Source organism: Dendrobates tinctorius, unplaced genomic scaffold, assembly GCF_039654945.1.
Source record: "Dendrobates tinctorius isolate UK_male_01 unplaced genomic scaffold, ASM3965494v1 ptg000006l, whole genome shotgun sequence".
Classification (NCBI taxonomy): Eukaryota; Metazoa; Chordata; class Amphibia; order Anura; family Dendrobatidae; genus Dendrobates; species Dendrobates tinctorius.
In genome coordinates, this window is record NW_027361674.1 from 12,445,574 (window position 1) to 12,472,012 (window position 26,439).

The 26,439-nt window shown below is 47.6% G+C and overlaps 1 protein-coding gene across 1 annotated transcript in view; it reads right to left on the reverse strand.

Annotated features, from left to right (window-relative positions):
• Window positions 1–26,120, reverse strand: part of MTHFD1 (methylenetetrahydrofolate dehydrogenase, cyclohydrolase and formyltetrahydrofolate synthetase 1) — a 122,795-nt gene extending 96,675 nt beyond the window's left edge. Inside the window, exons 1-5 of the mRNA XM_073570761.1 lie at window positions 25,963–26,120; window positions 24,520–24,604; window positions 23,081–23,140; window positions 20,604–20,657; window positions 19,981–20,117 (exon numbers count right to left, since the gene is read on the reverse strand). Coding sequence (XP_073426862.1) covers window positions 19,981–20,117; window positions 20,604–20,657; window positions 23,081–23,140; window positions 24,520–24,604; window positions 25,963–26,000 — 374 coding nt within the window. The 5' untranslated portion in view covers window positions 26,001–26,120. The remainder of the gene's footprint in view (window positions 1–19,980; window positions 20,118–20,603; window positions 20,658–23,080; window positions 23,141–24,519; window positions 24,605–25,962) is intronic.
• Window positions 26,121–26,439: the final 319 nt, after the last annotated feature.

The window sequence follows — 26,439 nt, forward strand, 5'->3', positions numbered from 1 at the left end:
CACCTACCCTACCAAAAAGGTAAATCGTTATATCATATATGCTGAAACATAACTAAGCACACTATAGATAAGGCGTTTGGGTTCTAGTGGCGTCTCTATATAGATTGTACAGGGGGCACGGCTCATCCACCCACCAGCACGCTCCTTGCACCGTTTCTCCAGAGTTCAGGTACTATAATCCTTCACCATCTTTTACTGCACCATTGTACATACAACCTCACTGATAAAAGGTATAGTGTAGAGTACAACCTATTTAGGGATGCTACTAGTCCCCCCCCCGAAGAAGCCCGCAAGTAAAGAGTGTTGGGGCTGCCAGCACTTGACCATGTGTGGAGACTATGGGTAACAACCCTTTAAAGCAGGGGTCTCAAACTCACGGCCCAACTGCGGCCCTCGGGACAATAGTTTGCAGTCCTCACCTCAGCCAGGATCACACATGCGAGAAACACAGCCGAGTCTCGCATGTGAAATCCCAGTCACACGTAGTACCGCTCATTAAGGTCATGAATATGGACGCCACTCCACTCTTAGGTGTGGCGCCCATATTCATGAGCGGTACCATGTGACCGCACGCTCATACAGGAAGATGTTGGCGCTGGGCCATCAGAGCTGCAGCAGGAGGAGATATGATGATGGCTAGACAGTCACAGCAGCCTGCTGTCAGCAGGCAAGGCATACGAGTTACACTGACAGCAGGTGCAGCAGAGCAGGGACTGGACTGCGCCACAGACTCAGGTGCGCTGGGTTCAGAATGAGCGGTGCAGTATATTGCTCTTGGAGGCGGGACATCAGCCGGCCTTATTGCGAACTTGCACCACTACCCCGGGCTCAGAAGCAGAGTCTGCCGCGGAAATTGCTGCTCAGCGGGACAGAAAAAAGAAAAGAAAAGACGCATGGGCTAACACTAAAACAGTGACACCAAATGGAATTATTATACAGCCCCAAACATGTCTTTTTCAAAGCCTGCAGTGAAGAGAAAGGTTGGTGATGAGCACAGAATTTCAGGAAAAGTGGGAAGTGCAATATTTCTTTGTTGAGCACAGGGGCATCCTGACGTGTCTTATTTGCATAGAGAAAGTTGCAGTGCACAAAGAATACAATTTGAAACATTACATAACTAGACATGCTGAGGAGTATGCAAAATACCAGGGAGATGAAAGAGCCAGCCGGGTTGCTAATCTTAAAGAAATCTTGTTGCCACAGTAGATATCTTTTAAGATTAGCAACCAAAGAGAATGATGCAGCAGTCGGAGTTAGCTACGTGGTTAGTGAGATGATTGCTAAAGCAGGAAAGCCATTCAAAGAAGGTGAATTTGTAAAAAAGTGCATATTACAGGCTGCAAGTATTGTCTGTCCAGAAAAGAAAAGTCAGATTAGCAACATCAGCTTTTCTGCAACACCGTAGCAGAGCGCATTTCTGACCTGTCAAGTGACATTTATAATCAACTGTGTGAGAAAGCAAAATGTTTCAGTGTATACTCAGTCGCTCTTGATGAGACCACAGACATCACCGACACTGCCCAGCTCGCAATCTATGTCCTTGGTGTTGGTGACAATTTTGAAGTCATAGAGGAGTTGCTCAGTGATTCCAATGCATGGCCAGACCACCGCTCAGGCGATATTTCACCAGCTGTGTGATGCCATTGAGAATGCTGGCTTACATTGGAGGAGGTTTGTTGGAATAACAACTGATGGAGCGCCATCAATGACAGAGGAAAAATAATTACTTACCGGTAATTTGATTTTCCAGAGCCATGACAGCACCGCAGACATGATATGGCATCCAGGAAACCTGTAGCAGAGACAAGGGGGCAGCACCTCTCTCCTCAATTTGTTTCAGAGTATGCAAAGGTAACCGCCTTATTAGTTTACATACATGTTATATAACAGTGGCACTAAATAAATTATATATATATCACACATACATACCTTAAATTTTCTAGTGCACCACACAACCATCACCAAGATAGGGTAGCAACAATGCGGTGCGGTCATGGCTCTGGAAAATCAAATTACTGGTAAGTAATTATTACTTTTTCCCCTTCCCCATGACAGCACCGCAGACATGGGAGGAAAGATAGAATAGACTCCTAGGGTGGGACAACAGCAGACACTTTTCTCCCAAAGGCCAGATTTGAGGGTCCAAGTCTAGTCTATAGTGCCGGAAGAAAGTGGATTGTGAGGACCATACTGCTGCCTTACAAATCTGCTCAACCGAAGCATTTGCCCTTTCAGCCCGGGATGCGGCTATCGCTCTCGGAGAGTGAGCTGTTACAGCAATACCCATACGCAACCATCGTGCAATCGTTGACTTTGAAGCTTTCTTACCCGTTTGTCCCCTGAAAGGAGACAAAAAGGGCTGAAGACTGTCGCCATGATTTTGAGGCTTCTATATATTGAAGCAGGCAACATCTGACATCTAGACAATGGAAGGCTTTTTCTCCCTTTGATTTGGGGTTTTGACAAAACAAGGGCAAAATTATCTCCTGCTCCCTGTGGAATTTACCTTCGGTAGGAAGGCCGGATCCGTTTTTATGATCACTCTATCATCCAAAAAGGTGGTATATGGTGGATTTACAGATATTGCCTGCAGCTCGCAGATACGCCGAGCTGAGGTTAGGGCCACCAGGAGTACTGTTTTTAGCGTTAGCGCCTTTGAGATGGAAGCAATAGGTTCAAATGGAGACGCTGTCAGTGCCCTTAATACTAAATTTAGATCCCAGGGAGCTACCTTAGATGGTAATTTTGTGGGCCTGGATGTAAAGGAGGCCTGAATGAATCTATAGATCCATGGGTGATCAGCCAGTTTTTGATCAAACACCCCCCCCCAGGGCCGATACCTGCACCTTTAACCCCTTCACGACCCATGACGCCTACGTAGGCGTCATGAAAAGCCGTCATAGGTCGTTTGGGCACGGCTTTTCATGACGCCTACGTAGGCGTCATGCTATAAATAGCCCCCCTGCGGGTCGGGTGACCGGGGTCACTGAAAGGTCACCCGACCCGCACACAGAGGACACGCTACAGTTAATCCCTGGGGGCGTGGCTTAGCCCCCACTTGCCTACGATCGCTCTGATTCACTTTTAACAGCCAATCAGAGCGATTTGTAATATTTCACCAGTGAAATTTGGTGAAATATTACAATCCAGCCATGGCCGAAGCTGCAATAGCATCGGACATGGCTGGACACCGACACCCGACCCCCCCACACACCGACTGGCGGGGCCGATCGGCCCCCGCCACCGATGGACGGCGGCGATCGGTCGCCGCCATCATCAGCTCCCCCTCCTCTTCCTATCGCTCCCTCCCACCTTCCGATCCCCCCGGGACCTCCGATCGTGCTCCCGGTGTCCCGCCGTGGCTCCTGGGCGCCGCCATCTTGCAAAATGGCGGGCGCATGCGCAGTGCGCCTGCCATTGTCCAAGATGGCGGCGCCCATGAATTTGCCGGTTGCCCGTTCATTTTTCATTTTGATCACTGTGATACACTCACAGTGATCAAAATGAAAAAAAAAAAGTAAATACACCCCCCTTTTATCACCCCCATAGCCAGGCGCAAATAAAATAAAAAATATATATATTTTTTTCCATTTAGGGCTGGAATTAGGGTTAGGGCTGGAATTAGGGTTAGAGTTGGGATTAGGGTTAGAGGTGTGTTGGCGTTAGGGTTGTGGTTAGGGTTAGGGGTGTGTTGGGGTTAGAGTTGAAGTTAGAATTGAGGGGTTTCCACTGTTTAGGCACATCACGGGGTCTCCGAACGCGACATGGCGCCACGATTTATTCCAGCCAATTTTGCGTTCAAAATGTCAAACAGCACTCTCTCCATTCCGAGCCCCGACGTGTGCCCAAACAGTGGTTTACTCCCACATATGGGGTATCAGCGTACTCAGGAAAAATTGCACAACAACTTTGGGAGTCTAATTTCTCCTGTTACCCTTGGGAAAATAAAAAATTGGGGGCTAAAAAAAAAAAAAAAAAAAAAAAAAGATTGTGAAAAAAAGATTTTTTTTGTTTTCACAGCTCTGAGTAATAAACTTCGGTGAAGCACTTGGGGGTTCAAAATGCTCACCACATATCTAGATAAGTTCCTTGGGTGGTCTAGTTTCCAAAATGGGGTCATTTGTGGGGGGTTTCCACTGTTTAGGCACATCAGGGGCTCTGCAAACGTAACATGACGCCCGCAGACCATTCCATCAAGTCGGTATTTCAAAACGTCACTACTTCCCTTCCGAGCCCCAATGTGTGCCCAAACAGTGGTCCCCCCCACATATGGGGTACCAGCGTACTCAGGACAAAAACTTTTGGGGTCAAATTTATCCTGTTAACCTTGTGAAAATAAATAATTGCGGGCTAAAAAAAATCATTTTTTGAGGAAAAAAAAAAAAAGAGATTTCTTATTTTCACGGCTCTGCGTTATAAACTTCTGTGAAGCACTTGGGGGTTCAAAGTGCTCACTATGCATCTAGATAACTTCCTTAGGGGGTCTAGTTTCCAAAAAGGGGTGAGATGTGGGGGAGCTACAAAGTGTAGGCAGACAGGGCCTCTCCAAACACGACATGGTGTCCGCTAACGATTGGAGCTAATTTTCCATTCAAAAAGTCAAATGGCGCTCCTTCCCTTCTGAGCCCTGCCGTGCGCCCAAACAGTGGTTCCCCCCCACATATGGGGTGCCAGCGTACTCAGGACAAACTGAACAGCAACTTTAGGGGTCCAATTTATCCTGTTACCCTTGTGAAAATAAAAAGTAGCGGGCTAAAAAATAATTTGAGGAAAAAAAAATTATTTTTTATTTTCATGGCTCTGCGTTTATAAACTTCTGTGAAGCACTTGGGGGTTCAAAGTGCTCACTACACATCTAGATAAGCTCCTTGGGGGGGGTCTAGTTTCCATAATGGGGTCACTTGTGGGGGGGGTTTCTACTGTTTAGGCACATCAGGGGCTCTGCAAACGCAACATGATGCCCTCAGAACATCCCATCAGTCTTCATTCCAAAATCGCGCTCCTTCCCTTCTGAGCTCTCCCATGCGCCCAAACAGTGGTTTCCCCTGACATATGGGGTATCGATGTACTCAGGTCAAATTACACAACAACTTTTGTGGTCCATTTTCTCCTATTAGCCTTGTGAAAATAAAAAATAGCGGGCTAAAAAAATCATTTGAGGAGAAAAAAATTTTTTATTTTCACTGCTCTGTGTCATAAACTTCTGTGAAGCACTTGGGGGTTCAAAGTCCTCACCACACATCTAGAGAAGTTCCTTGGGTGGTCTAGTTTCCAAAATGGGGGTCACTTGTGGGGGAGCTCCAATGTTTAGGCACACAGGGGCTCTCCAAACACGACATGGTGTCCACTAACGATTGGAGCTAATTTTCCATTCAAAAAGTCAAATGGTGCTCCTTCCCTTCGGGACCCTGCCGTGTGCCCAAACAGTGGTTTATGACCACATATGAGGTATCGGTGTACTCAGGAGAAATTGCCCAACAAATTTTAGGATCCATTTTATCCCATTGCCCATGTGAAAATGAAAAAGCTGAGGCTAAAATAAAATTTGTGAGAAAAAAAAAAGTCCTTTTTTTTACGGATCAATTTGTGAAACACCTGGCAGTTCAAAGTGCTCACTATGCATCTAAATAAGTTCCTTGGAGGGTCTAGTTTCCAAAATGGGGTCACTTGTGGGGGGGAGCTCCAATGTTTAGGCGCACAGGGACTCTCCAAATGCGACATGGCAACCGCTAAATATTCCAGCATATTTTCCATTCAAAAAGTCAAATGGCGCTCCTTCCCTTCTGAGCCCTGCCGTGCGCCCAAACAGTGGTTTATGACCACATATGAGGTATCGGTGTACTCAGGAGAAATTGCCCAACAAATTTTAGGATCCATTTTATCCTGTTGCCCATGTGAAAAAATGAAAAAAATTGATGCTAAAAGAAATTTATTGGAAAAATTAAAATGTTCATTTTTTCCTTCCACATTGCTTTAGTTGCTGTGAAGCACCTGAAGGGTTAATAATCTTCTTGAATGTAGTTTTGAGTAGCTTGAGGGGTGCAGTTTTTAGAATGGTGTCACTTTTGGGTATTTTCTGCTATATAGACCCCTCAAAGTGACTTCAAATGTGAGGTGGTCCCAAAAAAAAAAAAAAAAAAAAAAAAAAAAAAAAAAAGGTTTTGTAAATTTTGTTGTAAAAATGAGAAATCGCTGGTCAACTTTTAACCCTTATAACTTCCCAACAAAAATTTTTTGTTTCCAAAATTGTGCTGATGTAAATTAGACATGTGGGAAATGTTATTTATTAACTATTTTGTGTCGCATAACTCTGGTTTAACGGATTAAAAATTCAAAATGTGAAAATTGCGAAATTGTCAAAATTTTCGCCAAATTTGTTTTTTTTCACAAATAAATGCAAACATTATTGACCTAAGTTTACCACTAACATGAAGCCAAATATGTCACGAAAAAAAACAATCTCAGAATCGCTAGGATCCGTTGAAGCGTTCCTGAGTTATTACCTCATAAAGGGACACTGGTCAATATTGCCAAAAATGGCCAGGTCATTAAGGTCAAAATAGGCTGGGTCATGAAGGGGTTAAGGTGCTTGTGGACAGTCCTTTTTCCAGTCCTTTCTGGAGGAACTCTAGGACCTCTTTTATTGGTATTTTTTGGCCTGCCCCAGTCCATTGTCAGCCCGTGAACTGTAAGAATTTTTCCCAAATTTTTTGGTATTTACGTGAAGTTACCTCCTTTCTGCTAGCAAGCAGGGTGGTTACTAACGGGACTGAGAACCCTTTTGCTAAAAGGAGTCCCCTCTCAAGTTCCACGCAGTGAGGTGCAGCCCGTGAACCCAGGGATGTTCTACTGAGCCCTGGTATAGCAGATTTGGGGTATCTGGGAAGATCCATGGGTCCGAGATAGACATGCGTCTGAGCCATGTGAACCATGCCCTCTTCGGCCAGAAGAGCGCAACCAGGATTATTAGAGCTTTGTCCTGTCGGATCTTTCTCAAGACTACTGGAATCAATGGAAACGGCAGGGGGGAGACACATAGGCCAGACGAAATTTCCACTGGTGTAGTAGCGAATCCACCCCCTCTGGTCGTTCTCTTGGATTTAGGGAGTAGAACCTGTCCACTTTTCGATTTTCCCTGGTAGCAAATAGGTCTACCTCTGGTGTGCCCCAGGCAGCGCAGATTTCCCCAAATATTTTTTTGATTTAGGGACCATTCTCCCTTGTGTAGTACATGCCGGCTTAAATGATCAGCCAGATAATTGTCTGCCCCCTTTAAATCTGTACCCGATAAGGATAGAAGATTGTTTTCCGCCCATGCGAATAATTCCCTGGCTTCTGCCATAAGGGTTGCCGACCTTGTGCCCCCTTGTCCGTTTATGTATGCTATCATCGTGTTGTTGGATAATATGGTGACATGTCTCCCTTGCACTTCTCCCTTTACTAGGGGGGGAAGGGCCTGCCTTACAGCCGCCAGTTTTTAGATTTGAGGATGCATCCCTCATTCCGGGTTCCCACTAGCCCTGTAGGGTTCGTTTCTCTATGTGTGCCCCCCAGCCACTCAGACTTGCGCAAGTCTGTGGTCACTACCACCGAGTTTTGAGTAGTCCAGGGCACTGATTGTGTTTAAGTTTTCGGTGCTCAGCCACCACTTTAATGACTCCTGCACTTGAGGTGAGAGAATGATCTCCCAGTTTAAATTGGAGGGACCCCTCTCCTGCTCGGATAGGATCTGCCACTGTAGTTCTCTCATATGGGCTTGTGCCCACCAGACCGCTGGGATTGTTGCTGTTAACGTGCCCAGGAGTGACATTGCCTCTTACTGACATGGCTCGACCGGATTGTATCTGTTGTATTTTTTGTTGGATAGCCCCTATTTTCCTTTCTGGAAGAATGCACTGCTGTTTTATTGAGTCCAATTGAATTCTAAGGAATTCTTGTGACTGAACTGGAGTTAAAAAAAAAAAAAATCCAGATTAAGATTGATCATCCAGCCTAATCTGGCCAATATTTCCAGGACCTTTGTAACTGCATTTTCGCAATTTTGCTTATCGTTTGCTATGACGAGGAAATCGTCTAGATAGAAGGGAAGATATCCTATTGGTACCCTTATAAAAGGACGCTACTTCCCCGATGATTTTTGTAAATATACGAGGGGCTACTGATACCCCGAAGGGTAGGCCCTGGTACTGGAGATTAGTAGAGATTGCTCAAGTCCCCACTCCCAACCTTAGATATTGTTGGTGTTCTCCCCATATTGGCACATGGTAATAGGCGTCGGTAAGATCTATTACTGCCTTGTAGCAACCCGGGTCAAGTAGCTTCACTACTGATCCCAAGGTCTCCATTTTGAATTTCTCTGTCCTGATGTATTTGTTCAGGGCTTTGAGATTGAATATGGTTCTTCGTGACCCATCTGGTTTTGGTGTGAGGAACAGAGTGCTGTAAAACCCTTTCCTTTCTTGATGATACGGTACTTTTATTAGTACCCATTTTGTATGAGGAGTTGAATCTCCTTTTCTAGTGTGGCCTGATTCTTTTGGCTACCTGGGTCACTTTTACTCATTGAGATGGAAGGCTTAGAAAACTTAGTCGTAGGCCCCCGGCTAACAGGTCGGTTACCCATTTTGAGGCGGGCAATGCTACCCATTGATGGACAAAGAACCGAAGCCTTCCCCCAACCGCCCTGGCATCATTGCTTAGCATCAGGTCTCGGGGTGGTTTTACTAAAGAGGAATCCTCTCTTTTCCCCTCCAGGGTCTACCCTGCGTGGCTCTATCGTCTGGCCACCCTCGGCTCCCTGCTCCACGAAAGGACAAGCGAGCTTCACTCCACAGACGCCTAGGGAAAGGGGGGGGTGGAAACAGTTTTTTCTTAGACGCTTTTACTAAAATTTCGTCCAATGCTTTCCCAAACAGGTATTGACCCTCACAAGGGACGGCGCAGAGTTTAACCTTTGACTGGAAGTCTGCCGACCAGTTTTTTTTTTTTTTTTTTAACCATAGTGCTCTGTGGCCTGAATTTGAAAGGGCGCATGCACGGGCGGCACCTCGGACGGAATCTACTGCAGCGTCAGCCAGGAATCCCGCTGCCTTCTGTAGGGAAGGTATTGCCTCCAGCAGTGTCTCCCTTGGGCATTTATTCTTAATTTGGTCACTTAATTCATCTAACCACTTGACCATGGCACGTGCTGTACAAGTGGCGGCCACCCCCGGCTTAAACGACCACGCCGATGCCTCCCAAGCAGATTTTAGAAAAGCGTCTACTTTCTTGTCAAGGGGATCTTGTAAAGGCGCCCATGTCCTCAAATGGCAATGCTATTCCTCTGGATGTACTAGCAATGGCGGCATCTAGTCTGGGAGCTCCCCCAACCCCCCCCCCCCATTTATCGCATACCTCCTCAAACGGGCATTTATGTTTGAGCGTCTGCGGTATGGACTTTGTTGTTTTTTTTCCATTCCCTCTTGATTAAATTTAACAGGTTATCATGAAAGGGAAAAACCCTTAGGTTTTTTCCCCCCCTCAAGCTTAATAAACATAGCATCTTGAATTGATTTTGGCTCTTTTGATGTTTCCAATCCCATTGGGAAATTACTAAAACTTGTAAGGTCCACAATGTCCTCAGATGGGTCATCCTTATTTCCTTTTTCCTCGTCCGAGGAATCCAGGTCTGAGTTTGAGGGCCCTCTCTCTCCTTGCTCTTCCTCAGACTCTATATCAGTAGCTATTTCTGTGGGAGGAAGAGGAGGAGGCGGGGGTGAAGCAGGTGTTACATCAGAGCCAAGTGTAGTCTGCTCCTTCAATTCATCTTTGACTGTCGACTTTACTTGATCCCGGATCATAGTTTTAATGCTCTGGAGTAGGGATGGTGACTCTTCGGCCACTGTTTTTTAATGCATGAGCGACAGTCGCTTCTCATAAGTTTTAGCTAGGGCCTTTTTGCATAATGCACACTCCTTGTTCTTTTGTTTTGATGTGGCCTTTCCCTAAGGAAGACATACATAGGACAGTTGTTAATATGTGTTGCCTTACCAAGGCACTCACCCGGCCCTCTGGGTACCACGATGGCATGTGGCTCTTGCTCCTGCACGCGCATCTCGCATTCAGGATCCATCTGCGCCCTGCTGCTGATCTGGCTCTGCTATTCTGGAGCCTGTATGCAGCCTCTCAGGGACCAGTGGCACCTGCCTTGCTTCCCTTTTTATGGAGGAGCGGTGCACGCTTCTGGGACCGTTCCCTCCCAGAAGTGCCCAGTACACCGCTCCCCCAGCGTGTGACGTCACTTCCGGTGCGACCTCGGAAGCTGTCGCCACTCAGTCGGCGCCTGCGTCGTGGTGGCCACGCCTCCCCCGGCCCAGCCTCCCACTGGAGCGGCCGCCGGGGAGTCTCACGAGGAGGACATCGTTCACAGCGCCCACCGAGCTGGGCCGACAGGCGCACGCCACCGCGCCCCGCTGCCATCCTCTCCCCGCGGACCTCGGCCTCCTGACTGGCTGACAGAGGGGAATCCCTCCGGAGGTACGGACTTTGCCCCCCTGGCATCCGCCAATGGGAAACCAAACAGAGGTGCCGCCCCCTTCTTATGTCTCTGCTACAAGTTTCCAGGGGGCGGATACCATCTCTCGTCTACAGTGCTGCCATGGGGGAAGGGAAAAAAAAAAAAAAAAAAAAAAAAAGGGGAAGGTGTGCATTACCCATCAGCGAGCCCTTTGCAGCTAATGCCTGAAGTTTGACAATATGATGTCTTTCGTTGTGAAATGCATCAACCAAATCAGATCCAGGGGCTTAAACCACAGAAGGTTTTGCGCTTTTTTTTTTTTGAGGAAATGGAGTCAGAATATGGGGATGTGCTCTACTTCACCGAGGTACGTTGGCTCAGCAGGGGAATCATATTGAAGAGATTTTTTGAGTTGAGAGCGGAAGTGAAAGCCTTCATGGAGAAAAGGAGATTTTTGTGTACTCACCGTAAAATCTCTTTCTCTTAGCCTCTAATTGGGGGACACAGAACGATGGGTGTTATGCTGCTGTCCACTAGGAGGCGACACTATGCATAATCTGAAAAAGATTAACTTTGGCTCCTCCTCTGCAGTATACACCCCTGGACGGCGTCAGCCTTCTCCAGTTTTGTGCCAAAGCATTAGGAGGAACGTAACCAAATAACCATGCCTGTAAGAAGGCTACTATGTACGATCTCAAAGAACAATATGAGAACTCAACCGTAAAACAACGGCCCATAAGGGCAACAGGGTGGGAGCTGTGTCCCCCAATTAGGAGGCTAAGAGAAAGATTTTACGGTGAGTACACAAAAATCTCCTTTACTCTGTCGCCTCATTGGGGGACACAGAACCATGGGACGTCCCAGAGCAGTCCCTGGGTGGTTAGCAATGGACGAATATTGTGCTAGCAGATCCCCAAATTTGGGGCACTGCCGCCTGCAGAACCAGTCTACCCAGGCTCGCATCCGCTGAGGACTGGATATGAACACTGTAGTGTTTCGTAAACGTGTGTAGGCTGGTCCAAGTGGCCGCCTTACACACTTGTTGTGCCGAAGCCTGATGCCAAATGGCCCAGGAGGCCCCTACTGCCCATGTAGAGTGTGCCGTGATACCGGCCAGAAGAGGGGAACTGTTAAGTCGGTAGGCCTCATGTATGGTGGACTTGATCCACCTGGCAAGGGTAGCCTTGGAAGTCGGCAGCCCCTTGCGACTACCTTCCGGAAGAATGAAGAGGGAGTCAGACTTCCGGAAAGGTGCAGTCCTGGACACGTAAAACCGCAATGCTCTGACGAGGTCAAGTGTATGCAGAGCCTTCTCCACTCTGAACCGGAACCGGGCAAAGGGATGGCAGTGAAATCTCCTCATTGAGGTGAAAGTTAGACACAACCTTCGGAAGGAAGGATGGTACCGTGCGGAGAACCACCTTGTCCTGGTGAAAAGCTAGGAAAGGCCGTCTGCAGGAAAGTGCTGACAATTCCGACACTCTGCGTAACGAGGTGATCGCCACTAGAAAAACCACTCTGAGACAGAATGGAAAGTGGAACTCCTCTAAGAGGTTCGAAGGGTGGAGCTTGCAATGCTGTCAGGACCAGATTGAGGTCCCACGTATCCAGCGGACGTTTGTAGGGAGGAACCAATCGGGAAACTCCCTGGATGAAAGTCCTGACTTGCGGTTTAATAGCAATGCGCTTTTGAAAAAGGACTGAAAGCGCCGACACCTGACTCTTAAGCGAGCTTAAGGATAGCTTGGCGTCTAGGCCCGATTGAAGAAAACCTAGTACCTTGAGGAGGGAATAAGGGAGTGGGACTTGTCCATGAGATTCGCACCAAGAAAAGAAAGCTCTCCAGGTACGATAATAGAGCTTGGCGGAGGCAGGCTTCCTTGCCCTGATCATAGATGCAATGACTGCCGGTGAAAAACCTGCCTGGGTTAGAATCCAGGTTTCAAGGGCCATGCCGTCAAATCGAGAGCCCCTGAATTCTGGTGGAAGAACGGACCTTGAGACAGAAGGTCGTGACGGTCGGGTAGACGCCAGGGGACGTCTGCAGTAAGTTGAACGATGTCGGCGTACCATGTACGTCTGGGCCAGTCTGGCGCGATGAGGATGGTTGGAACTCCCTCTTGCTTGATCTTCCTCATGACCCTGGAGATTAGGGGGAGGGGTGGAAAAATGTACAGGAGTCGGAACTGGGAGCAGTCCTGGACCAGGGTATCCGCTCCGAGTGACCGCGGGTCGTGTGTCCTGGCCATGAAATTGGGGACCTTTGTGTTGAGATGGGATGCCATTAGGTCCACCTCCGGGGTTCCCCAACGTTGACAGATCTGGTAAAAAAAAAAAAAATCTCGGGATGGAGAGACCACTCCCCCGAGTCCATTCCTTGCCTGCTGAGGAAGTCGGCTTCCCAGTTTTCTACACCCGGAATGTGGACCGCAGAAAGTACCAACCTCGTGTCTTCTGCCCAGCGGAGGATATGCGCCACTTCTCTCATCGCCTGGGCGCTGCGGGTCCCGCCTTGGTGGTTCACGTATGCCACAGCCGTGGCATTGTCCGACTGTATCCGTATGTGCGAGGCTGCAAGCAAGTGATGAAAGGCTCTCAGTGCCAAGAGGATGGCCCTGATTTCCAGAATATTGATGGGCAATGTCACTTCCCTCGGTGACCACTTGCCCTGTGATGTAGGTGCACCGCCCCCTAGCCTGTCAGGCTTGCATCGGTAGTCAGGATCTTCCATTGTCCTGAGAGAAAGGGCTTCCCTCGTGTAAGCGAGGTTGGTTTGAGCCACCAATGCAGGGACCTCCTGGTTGACGACGTCAACCTGAACTCCCTTTCGAGGGAGAAGGGATTCCTGTCCCAAGATCTGAGTATGGCTAGTTGAAGGACCCTGAGGTGAAACTGGGCAAATGGCACTGCCTGTATTGCTGCTGCCATCTGGCCGAGGACTCTCATGGCAAACCGGAGAGATCGAGGAGGACTGCGAAGGAGTGTACAAACTCCCAGACGGATGGCCAGTGTCTTGTCCTTGGGAAGGAGCACCAGGCCCCTGGAGGTGTCGAATAACATTCCCAGGAATGTTAGAGTCTGACTTGGGATAGTCGACGATTTCTGTAGGTTGACTAGCCATCCCAGGCGACTCAGTGTGTCTATTGTGATTGAGACACTGACCTCGCAATCTTTGAAAGTAGGAGACTTGATGAGGAGGTCGTCCAGGATGACTAGAATGCCTCTTGAGTGCAGAGTGTCCATGGTGGCTGCCATGACTTTGGTGAACGTTCTCGGGGCCGTGGCGAGTCCGAACGGAAGGGCGACAAACTGGTAGTGGTTTTGGTTGATCGCGAACCTGAGAAACCTTTGGTGGGCGGGGGCAATTGGTATGTGCAGATACGCATCCTGTATGTCTATGGAGGCAAGGTATTCTCCCTGCTCCATGGATGCAATGATGGACCGGAGGAACTCCATGCGGAAATAACGGACCCGTACGTAATTGTTGAGCTGTTTTAGGTCCAGTATGGGTCGGACGCTGCCTCCTTTCTTGGGGACTACGAACAGATTTGAGTAGAACCCTCGGAATCTCTCGTTCGCGGGAACCAGCACCACAACTCCTGCTTGAAGGAGAGAGGAGACCGCTTGGTGGAAAGCACGAGCCTTGTCTGGTAGTGTTGGAGGAATAGAGAGGAAGAACCGGTTCGGTGGAACGGAAGTGAACTCTATCTTGTATCCGGAAGACACTATTTCCCTGACCCACCTGTCTTCTGTAATAGGCAGCCAGACTTGCTGAAAGAGTAAAAGTCGTCCGCCTACTGGTGGGGTGTCTTCCGGAGTTCGTGAGTCATGATGAAGCGAAGTTCTGAGGTTTTCCTCCCTTGGGTTTCGCTTGGCCTGCTTTCGACTGCCAAGACCTGTCCGGTCGCTGCTGCGTCCGTGGGTTGTCCCTGCGTGGAGAGCGGTTACGGTTTTGCGCTGGGCGCGAAACGGACCAGCCCGAGGAATTCCGAAAGGATCGGAAGTGTCTGGTTTCTTCATTTAAACGTGCGTTTCGGTTTTAGTTGAGGGAGAGGTACTCTTACCCCCAGTGGCATTGGCTATCATGGTGTCCAACTTTTCGGCGAAAAGTCTTCCAGTAAGATACGGAAGTCGCGTGAGGGACTTCTTTGAGGCCGCATCCGCTTTCCATTCTCGCAGCCAGAGGATGCGTCAGATCGTGATGGCGTTTGATGCTATTCCCGCTACACCTCTTGCGGAATCCAAGGCTGCATGAATCATGTAGTCTGCTACCACTGCTATCTGGACCTCTTGGTCTGAGAGCTCAGGATTTGAAGCTTGAAGACCCTCCTGTAGTTTTTTGGCCCAAGCCAGGATGGCCTTGGCCGCCCACACTGAAGCAAACGCAGGGCCCAGAGAGGTGCCTGCCGCTTCGAAAATAGAACAAGCTATGCGTTCTACTTGCCGGTCTGCTGCGTCCCTGAGAGTTGAGCTATCTGGCAGAGAGAGTAAGGTCTGCGCTGCTAGCCTCGAAACCGGGGGGGGGGGGGGTCCACTTCAGGTGGATCTGTCCATTGTTTGGTGTCTGTCTGTGGGAAGGGGTACTTCGCTTCCAAATATTTGCGATTAGCAAATTTTTTCTCAGGCTGCGCAAACTGTTTGGTAAGTATTTTCTCAAACTCATGGTGATTAGGGAAGATCTTAGGTGGTTTCTGAACACTTTCGAAGCAAATCCTATGTTCCGGGACAGACTCTGGAATTTTTAGCACCCGATGGATGGCAGAGATTATGGCCTCAACTAGCGCTGTATTGCTAGGGGGAGAAGGTACCACGGACCTCTCCGTTTCGTTATCTGAGTCGGAGTCACAGATGCCCTCCGAATCCTGTGCCTCGCTAAGGTGATCCCTGGAGGGCGACCTGGGGCGGGGGTCTTCTGTGGTGGTGGGGGGGGAGATCTCTGTGGTAAATTGCACTGTCTGTGACAGGAGACTGCCTAGGAGACCTGGAATGACGCCGTCTCTCCCTGGAGGGGGACGACCTTGTGCTATAGGATGACTCAGGTGATCGAGACCTGTGGGTCCGCTTACGTCTGTGAGAGTCGGAAGCAGCATGTTCCTGAGACAAGCTGTCCGTTTGCTGTGTAACGTCCATAGCCGGAGCCCGACTCTGCAGAGCTTGCAGCAATGTGGCAGTTAGGTTGTCTATGGACTGTGTCATCTGAGTTGCCAATTCCAGCGTGGCCTGTGACACTGAAGCGTCAGTAGGGACTCCCTGGGGTTCTGACCCAGAGTTCTGGATGCAGTCCCGGCAGTGCGGATACGTGCTGCCACTAGGGAGCGTGGCTTTGCAGGCTGTGCAGAATGCATAGAAACATTCCTGCCTGGTTCTCTTCCTTGAGCCCGGCATAGTGCACAGAGGCTGGCTATAAGGGATCGTACAGGGGTGGCTACGCAGAGGGAACCCACAGAAAGCCTTATAGGAAGTATAGATTCACAGCTGAGTAATGAGAACCCAGCTGTGAGCTTACCCCACCGATGTGCCCCTAGGTCCAGCGCCGACAGATCCCAGTTCTGTGCCCCCCGGAGACTGCTGTGACGCTCCTCTCCTGGATCTCATCCAAAAAAAAAAAAATGGCCACCGGGACTCTGAGGAGAGGGAGGAGGGGGCGGAGAGCTGAAAAGGGTGCGCTGGGCTGTGTAAAAACGCGCCCTTTCTGCTTCAATCCGCCCCTTCTATGACACTCCAGTGTGTCATTTTAGTCATCCGGGGGGCGGGGAAAAGGCGGCGGCTTCGGCTAGGCCGAAGCCGCGGTCTAAATTAGAGGCCTGATGCCCAGGAGGGCTCCAGAGCGGCACGGTAGTCCAGGGGGGGGGGGGGGGGGGGGGGGGCGGCGGGCGGATTTGTACCAAACCCCCCCAGAATGGTCGACTGGATAGCGGTGGGGGTAGCAGGGGTAGTGGTTCCTGTATGGGGGGCCCCCGGAGCGCTATGGAGCCGCTGCTGCTGCAGAGACAGGGACGCAGAAAAGCCCTGTCTCTGCTGTGCCATCCAGTCCGCACCCTCCCCCGGCCCCAACAGGATCCCTCAGCTGGTCTGGGGTCCCTGGAAGCTGCGGAATGCTGCCTGTACTCCGACCCTACCTGAGGCATCTCAACCTAATGCCCCCTGCGGGGGATTAGGGAGGGTGCGCCTGTCACCGTCAGGGGGTCTTCATCCTCTCCTCAACCCAGACCCCAAAGGGGTTGGGGAAGGAGGGTGGGGTCTCGACCTCGAACCAGGACCCGAGGGAGCGACATGGGGAATAGCCACCTCGACCTCAACCGGGTACCCCTAATGGGGGACCGAGGAGGGAGCCATGCCGGGAGTCTCGCTGGAGACCCGCTTTTCTTCATCTGTAGTCCTTTGGAAAAAAAATCCAGGAAAAAGACGGAGTAAAAAAAATTCTTCTTAGGTGTGCCTCCTGCGACACTAAGCAAAAACTGGAGAAGGCTGACGCCGTCCAGGGGTGTATACTGCAGAGGAGGAGCCAAAGTTAATCTTTTTCAGATTATGCATAGTGTCGCCTCCTAGTGGACAGCAGCATAACACCCATGGTTCTGTGTCCCCCAATGAGGCGACAGAGTAAGATGGGGCTGCTGTTCCTGTGCCAAGAGATCCAAAATGGCTCATGGACTTAGCTTTTTTTATTTGATATCACACATGAGCTTAATGTACTGAACAAGAAGTTACAAGGCCAGGGGCAACTTGTCAGTGCTGCCTATGACAACGTGAGAGCATTCTGTACAAAACTTGTGTTATGGAAAGCCCAGCTTTCTCAGACAAACCTTTGCCATTTCCCATCATGCAAGGTACTCATGGAAGCAGGCACACCATTCAGTGGTGAGGAATATATGGATGTCATTTTGAAACTACAGGAGGAATTTGATCACAGATTTGCAGACTTCAAGACGCACAGAGCCACATTTCAAACTTTTGCAGGCCCCTTCTCCTTTGATGTGCAAGATGCCCCCCCTGTGCTTCAAATTGAGCTCATTGACCTGCAGTGCAACTCAGAACTCAAAGCCAAGTTCAGGGAGGTGAGTGGAAGAGCAGACAAGCTCAGGCAATTTGAGAGAATTGCCCCCCAGCTTCTCCGAATGTTCAAGCGGACCATGTGTCTTTTTGGGAGCACATACTTGTGTGAAAAGCTCTTCTCTACCTTGAACTTCAGCAAGTCCAAGTACAGGTCCAGACTTACTGATGAGCATCTTCAAGCCCTACCGAGGGTCTTAACTGCTTCCTCCCTTAGGCCGGAGTCACACTAGCGATAAAAATCGGACGAATGCAATGCGGGGTGGACATCGCATTCCATTCTATGGTGCTGCTCCCATCATGCTTTTTTTTTTTTATCGGATCTGTTCCTCAGACCGAGACAATCGCAGCATGCTGCGATTGTCACCGATTTTCGGATCAGATTCGCCAATGCAAGTCTATGGATGCGATTAAAAATCGCATTGAAGACGCACCACACGTGTGACTTGCAATTAAATCGCAAGACTTCTCCAGCTTAACAGGAAAGAGCATCAGGCATTGGCATTGGATGTCAATTTGAAGCTTAGATGCAAATAAAATCGGTTCATCGCCGGAAAGTGGGATGACAGACGGATCCCTGGACAAGAAACCTTTGTGCGATTTCGTACTGTAAAAATCGGACCGATTTTTAAAATGTTGTGCGACTCCAGCCTTAAGCCAAATGTGGCTCGGCTATGCGAGTGTAAGCGCTGCCAGATCCTAGCAGCAAGAAGTAGGCAGAAGAAGCCATGTTCAAAACAGTTTATGTTCAATGTTCCATTGATGTTCAGAAAGTTAAGTGTTAAACAACTGTTAATACAGACATCTGAATAATAATAATTACATTTCTCTAGTCAGCAACTATATGTGGTTTCTTTAGTCTTCTATATCATTTTCATTTTATTTATTACGGATTGGTTTATTTTCTTATGATTGTTAATTTTTTAACACAAAATAAGATGGAAAAAAAAAAAATTAAGACATTCGATAACATTGGGATGTTTTTGTAAGAGCTTTTCTTGTGGAAAACCTGATGCGGCCCAGCCTCACCCAGATTCTACCTCCAGCGGCTCCCGGGTAAATTGAGTTTGAGACCACTGCTTTAAAGGATATGGCTGTTTACACTGCCTTATTGTCAGTGCTCTGTGCTTTATATTATCCAGCTTATTTACTAATACCAAGTCTGACTCCCTATATTTTTCGTTTGATACTTGCGGTAAACTGGACATACTGTGAGAGCACCGGATGAGTAGTCAGGAATAACATAAGCACTAGCACTTTATGTATAACGCTGCCATTTCCACAGGTCTCCCATCCACTCTATACTTACCCTTTTTAGGGTCTTTGTGCCATTTTCATCATTGTTCCACACAATTCATCTTTGCCATTTTCTGTACTTGTATGTATACAATGGTGTTTTAAATCATGTGTCTAATAAAATTAGATATGCATTATATTGGACCATTTGTCTCTTTTCTGTATTTCTAGGAGATATTTGAGAGTGTCCTGCAGATTAGACACTTGGTATAGGGTTCCACCGATACTATGTTTTCTGTTCTATGGATTTTGTTTTCTATTCACCTTATTGGTAGGTTAGGTGTTGGGGTTCTCCCTACTGGGTATTTTATGTATTGTGGACCTAGCCTCTAAGTTTCTTATTTTATGTATGCAAATTGCCTCTTCAGAGAAAAAGAGGACTTGAGCTCTATAGCGCCACCTGTTGGTAGCAGCGATCCTACAAGTCACAATCAACCCTTTAACAAGTCTTGTAATAGGACTTAGGATAAAAGCCAAATCAGAATCTCAATTTGCAGACAGGGTTTTGAGCTATTGGCCCTCATCAGTGCAAAGTATGAGAACTGATCTGGCGAGGTGAGAGGCTCTGGACTGAGGTCTAAGGGGTAAGGTTTCTCCTTGTGAAGAGTGACATGCCAGCTCTGGCTTGTCAAGGTAAGGAGACTTATTCACCGTGCAATGCTCCTCTGGGAAAATACGCAAATTGACGAGAGACAATAGCTCAAAACACCGTGTCTGCAAATTGAGATTCTGATTTGGCTTTTATCCTAAGTCATATTACAAGACTCGTTAAAGGGTTGATTGTGACTTGTAGGATCGCTACTACCAACAGGTGGAGCTATAGAGAAAAAGAGGACTTGAACTCTGAAGAGGCAATTTGCATATTATTTTCCCAGAGGAGCATTGCACAGCGCATAAGCCTCCTTACCTTGACAAGCCAGAGCTGGCATGTCACTCTCCACAAGGAGAAACCTTACCCCCTTAGACCTAATTTTATGTAATATTTCAATAAACTATTATGTTTTATTCATGGATCTTAGTTTTAGCCTAGCTTACCTCAGGCAGGCTATTTATTGTTCCATCTATAAGGTATATGTAAGGGGGGGGGGGCCCTTCCTTCTGTCCACTTCAGTTTGCAGAATCAGCCCTGTCACACTCACCCATCCACATCCTTGGCAGGAGATACGGCATTGGTGACTTTCTCAGTGTCAATTTTGTGATCTGAATCCAGAGGCAGCTGAACAATCAGTCCATGGAGAGCCGGATCCTCATTAATAGATTTTATTCTGCTCAGCACCTACAAGACATGGATCATAGACCTCAGTAGGCTGTGGCTGCCGGACCAGAGCCCTGCGGACCTCTTCCTACCTGCCGCTTCTTCTGATTAATAGTCTGGAGCAACATCATTGTTGTAGCATGAGAAACGCATGACATTGCAACAAGCCTACAAAGAGGTGCTAGGGGTGCCGAAGGGTAGAAGACATTTACAGGTGTCGGATCTTGACAGGAACGAACTACTAACGTGACCACCGGACTAGGGTCTTGTGAGTCATTAATAAACCACATCCTTAGGATATGGGGGGGGATCCAATAATGGGGCTCTGGATTCCAGCTCTGCAGAAGCCCAACTTCAATTTAGCACTGGTGCACATGCTGGACCTCCACTTCATTCATTCCCTACACAACTTTACCAGAAATAGCTGAGCCGAGTGCTCATACCTGGCAGTCATAGGCCATGACTAGACCTAATCTCTCTCTGGCATTGCCAGCTAGTTTCTCTCACCTCTGCCTCAGTTGCGGTCCTTGGCATCTTGACATGGCTGGCATTAATTCCAATCTAGAAAAGAATAAACATGGAAGTCAAATGCCTTTGTCACATAGGCATAGGTCAGCACTGCACTAGAAAAAAAACAAACCCTTTAATGTCCAATATCTGCCTTACTAGAAAGGACATTCATATAAGCCAGAACAAGACCCAAAAAACCTATTATTGCAGATTAGATTATATACTTTTCTTAACCCCCTTCACGACACATGATGTATATGTCAATGACGTGCATTCGAAGCGACCTCACATTCTGAGCCTGAATATTTCCCTAACTAAATATGATAGCTGTGATGACCGTTCCTGTGTGTTAAGGCGTGTTCCCATGGTCAATAAACGCTGCGGGCTGGATGCTGCGTACCTCCGCAGATGTTACAGCATAGTGGATGGGATTTCAATTGTGTACCAATGCCTCCGGCTTCCCTGTGGAAACACACATGTGGCGCATCTTTCCAGACTGCAGCATAGTCAGAGTAAAGCAGACTACTGGGACTGGTATTTCTGGCTGGTAAGGATCAAATATCCATGAACCTTACCAGCCTGATAATACCAGGCTGCAGCAGTCTGCTTACCTTGGATGGTAAGCAAAAATAGTGGGATCCAAAAAAAAAAAAAAAAAAAAAAAAAAAAAAAAAAAAAAAGGGAAAAGGGCAGCACTACCAAATTATAAAATTTGTGCAAAACCTATTCAGCAGTGTCCAAACAGAGTTAATAAATCAAGAATAGGCAGCACTACAAATTAAGTGTGAAAAAAAGTGGATACTTTACTGATCCTCAGGTGGCGACCCGTCTTTATCAAGCTTGATAGAGACAGGTCACCGCTGAAACGTCACCACCTGAGGATCAGTAAAGTATCCACTTTTTTCACATTTAATTTGGAGTGCTGCCTATTTTTCTTGATTGATTTATGTAGTGGAGACGCTCAGTCTCCGCTGCATGAACTGATGTGCTGCGTGTCCATCTCTGCGAGTGAAGGGCATGTCACACTAAGCGATATCGCTAGCAATATCGCTATAACTTGTGATGTAGCAGTGATATTGCTGTGTGTGATACTTACCTCCGACCGCTCCCCCGCTGGTTATCGCTGATCACGCGAGAACGTTCAGGACTGTATCTCGTCGTCAGCTTCCTGAGGCGCTTCGTGCTGTGACGACGAGTGGAGCCGGGCGGGAGGACGCAGGATCTCCTGGTGTGACAGGTAAGTAGCGACCCCCGTCCCCAGCGATGTCGCTGGTGAGCTGCCACACAAGCAGATCTCACTAGCGACCACTTAGCAATGCACCAGCGATCCTGACCGCGTCATATCACTGGTCGGGATCGCTGGTACATCGCTAAGTGTGACAGTACCTTGAGCATCAGAGCATGCATAGTGGGCATGGGGTTTCTTGAAATGACCCAGTTTCTCATTTGTTTCATTGTGCATTCTGTGCATATAAGGGTGTGACCGCCCTGTTTCTGAGTTGGAAAATCCATCCTGTCTGGCCTATACTATTACTGGTGGTTCAGTCCCTCTGTCCTTGTTCACATTTACGTCACTTGACAAGTGGAAAGGTTTTAAATACAAGAGTTAGGACAGTCCCACAAGGGTTGCCATGACGTGGCGGGATGGCTTCTACATTATTTTGATCAAAATTATGTTAACTAAATACCCTTATTATTACTACCTTCATGCAATTTTTGCAATATATTTTTTTACTTTTTTATTCCAGGATATTTGCTTTGTGTTTTGCTTTTGGTTTTCTCTATGCTGTGGATGCTGCAGATGTACGCAGCATCCAATCCACAGCGTTTACTGACTGCATGCACATACCCCCAATATATCTGCAAAGAGGAAGTCACTTTCCTTGCCAGAAGCCAACTTTCAATTAGCTTTATTTCAAGTGACAAAAACCACATCAAAACCGCAGGTGACCTCAGCTGCAGATCTCACCTGCGTCAAATCCTGAGCCATTCCTGATCGTGTGCACATATAAATGGATGAAACAAACCTGCACAACCTGACTATAATAAATGCTTGTCATTGTCAGGTTTATTACATCTCATATAAAAGACAAGACTGTTTTACAGTGAACCTTATACCACACACACATACAATAACAGTAGATGGACCCTGGTCCCTTACGTGCTGCAAGAGACAAATCTTCCCACATTACAATGTTTATGTCCCAGATTTCTAAGGAAGGCTGAAGTTATGTTATATGTAAAGACATACAAGAATGCGGACAGGGTCCGGAGCACCACGATCCTGCCCCATAGTACTTGGGACGGGGTAAAAAGCGAGTTGCTTTCCACACTGCTGTAAATCTGATGTCACATTTTTCAGCACGCTACAGGTTGTGGACCACCATGTGTACAGAAACTCTAATTTTCACTTTTCTCCATAGATTAAAAAATAAATAATTAAAAAAAAAAATTATATATCCTGATCACCTTACCTCGGCCGCAGCTTTCAGCTTCATACTGATGTACAAGTTAGAATCATCTCTGTCTCCCACCTATTTAAAAAAAAAAAAAATTATATATATTTTCAGATACGTTTGCAGCTGTAAAGTGATCAAAGGGATGATCTGGCACCGCCAATTTCTGCAATAGGATGAGAAGTGTGGGATCGTCAGACGCACGCAGGGTATTGTTCCAATGACGATATGCATACAAGTCTACCAATGTGAAACTTAATACTTGATGAAAAAGAAGAAATCCACTTTAAAGTGGTTTTCTGGTTTAATTAGCAGAAAAATCTATCCCCCTTAGTCCCCCCCCCCCCCAATGTGGTTTACTCCCTCTCCCCAGATCAGCACAGAGTCTTGGCTACTGTTCCTGCTATTTGGTTATAGAGCACAATAACAATCAGTAGGCTCAATGGCTCATGGCACAAGCCACATAGCTCACCGATTGTTGCCTCAACAGTGATGCGACCAACGGCACTGCTGGCAATAACAGACTCAATGTCGGACCCGGGGATTGTAGGAAAGTGAAAAAAAAAAATTATATATAAAGTGTTATTTTAACACTAGAATAGCACATCCTAAGTATCATTGAACCAAGTATTCCAGTTGCAACTCTATCATTTTAGAAAGAGAATGCAACAAATGAACCATATAAGTAAAAAAAAGTTAATATCCCATGGAGGTCTGGATTTGGAATGATACTCAAAGTCAAAATGGAAAATCAAATTACAGGCTGATCCAACTTCAGTGGAAATGCCTCAAGACAAGGAAGTCATACTCAGTGTGTGGCCTCCACATGACTGACCTCTCAAAGCTTGGGCATGCTCCTGATGAGGTGGCGGTTGCTCTCCTGGAGTGATCTCCTCCCAGACCTGGATAAGGCTTGCACTTGGATGGTCTGCGTACTTCTCTCCCTAAGCCCCGGCCTACTTCTGCACGCATCCTGTGTGTACCCATGTTTAACATTGGGTACACAGGGACATGCGTTGTATGTGGATGCGTCAAGATGCAGCGTTTTGACGTGCCCGCCGACCACTCAGAAATGCAACATTACGTACGGCGGGTAAGTCAAAACACCGTATGCAGACGGATCTGCATGCAACGCATGTTCCTGCGTACCCAATGTTAAAGATAGGTAGGCAGGATGCAGAAGAACCCAGCCTTAAAGCATCAGTCAACTCCCGGACAATGAGAGAGGCCTGTAGTTGACATCATAAGTAGACAACTATGAGAGTCAAAATGAGAAAACAAATCCAGAAAATCACCTTGTCTGACTAAATACTCCCCCCCATATAATTTATTTTTTCCTACAGGACAGGTTTTCTAGTTTCAAAACCAGAAAAACCCTTTGTCGTGCAAATGAGAGATGGTCAGTAGAGCAGGTCCGGATCAGAGCTCAGACACAAGGTCATAGAACACATACACACCTGCAAAATGGCCAGACCGGGGCAGAAACCAGCGTGCTTTTCCTGCATGGCCACAACTTCATTTTTCAGACGTTCTCGGACAAGTCTGCAATAAATAATGTAATAAGCGGCATTATTTATTTATTTTTTTAAGCCAACTGAGGTTCATTAATTTTGCCTCATTTTTCTTCTACAGCATCTATGCATCGCTGTACATAGATGCTGGAGAACAGATTGCTCAACCATAGATAAAACAGCCAAATTCATCAGCGAGAACGTCCTCTCGAACTTTTTAGGACGACTTATGACCACATCATAAACCAGCCGAAAAGATTTTGTAGGAGTAGAACGAGCTGCTAACAGACCCAGCTCACTGAAGGATTCAGTCAGTCTGGAATGTGATGCTTAGCATGAGAAAAGCAAAAAATATTTCATGAAATCCTGTTGCTGTTTTTTATTTGAGGGTGTGTTGGGGAGAAAAGAGTTTGGCACCCACAAAGGAGTCCATATCAGGAACAGAGCCTCGGAAGTGTCCACTGTGCACCTCCAGGCAAAAAGCCAAGTTGCAGCATGGGCACAGTAATGGATCTACGAGGCGGTCACAGGCCGGGGTTGGAATCACCTTATTATGCATGTGTGATCGCTGCTCATATGATCCCAAGAATTTAGCCTTTACTTCTTAATTACCAGTGAAGACATCACCGGATGTAACAGATCCCCCAGGGAGCAGAAGACCATTATTACATTACAATCTGATCAGCGGCATCCTGGACCATGCCCACAAGAGCAAGCAACCAGAACACGGGCATCACGCCACCTTGCGACAAGGGCAAAGTTTAATGTTGTTTTGGCTTCCAGGTCACTTTATGAGACTAGGTACAAAGACACAATGAGGTCTCTGACCCCACAGAGAGCGGGGGATGGGAGGAAGGCACTGGGCTCTCACTGGCACATTGGGTTAAGGAGGGGGGGGGGGGGCAAACAACAACAGCCCACACAGCACACCCTTCATGAACTAATTCCACCCAAAACAATAACACCCCCTTGCTCTGTGGAATCTCCACCTCAGGCCATTCTCCTGCACTGAGCACTTATGGCCTTGACCTGTCACTACCTGTTAACTCCTACAGTGCCAGCAACCTGCATGGTCATTCCTAAAGCCGTCATGAAGGGGAGGGGGCTTTTGCATTGTCAGAGCTTACTATGTGAGTGGAGACATGCCACCTTCCTTGAGGAAACTTTAGACAAAGTGTGCAAAGTTTTAAAACTTAACCCCTTACATGCAGAACTGCTCCAGATCCAAACTGGCAGCCTCTAAACTCCGCTGCACCCCACTACAGCTGTATATACCACCAACCCCCATGTTATGCATTAACCCCTCCACAGCCAGAGGTGGAGAGGGGAAGGGTGGGGGTGTGAGGCTTCTCCCAGGTGACTCCATACCTGCCAGCCTGCAGTACTTACCCGGACACGAGCTTCCCGCTGAGGTCCTGGGCCGGCATGATGGCTGCACAGAGCGGGGAGACGCGGGTCCACAGCACTCCGATGTTGCGGGACGAGGAAGACACGCTGACCCTCGTGGTATAGTACAAATCCCACTGCGCATGCGTGGATGAGCGGCGAGATGGGTGTGTTAAGTATGGTGCATGGGCGGGGTTTGCAAGGGTAGCTCCGCCCTCGTATATAAGCGAAGCTGAGGCGCTGATAACGAGAAAGGAGGTGGAAAGCTACAATGTGGCGGAGGCTTTATCACTTTCCTCTTGTTCTTGCTGCCAGGCGCTTTCTTTTTTCCCCCTTTCCTTACAATTCCGTGACTTATTTATTTTTCCGTTGTATTAGCCATAGTATATGAGGGCTTTTTTTTGCAGGGCGAGTAATAATTTTACCTCATGTAAATGGAAACACAAAACAATGGATAAATATGCAATTCCACCATTGTTT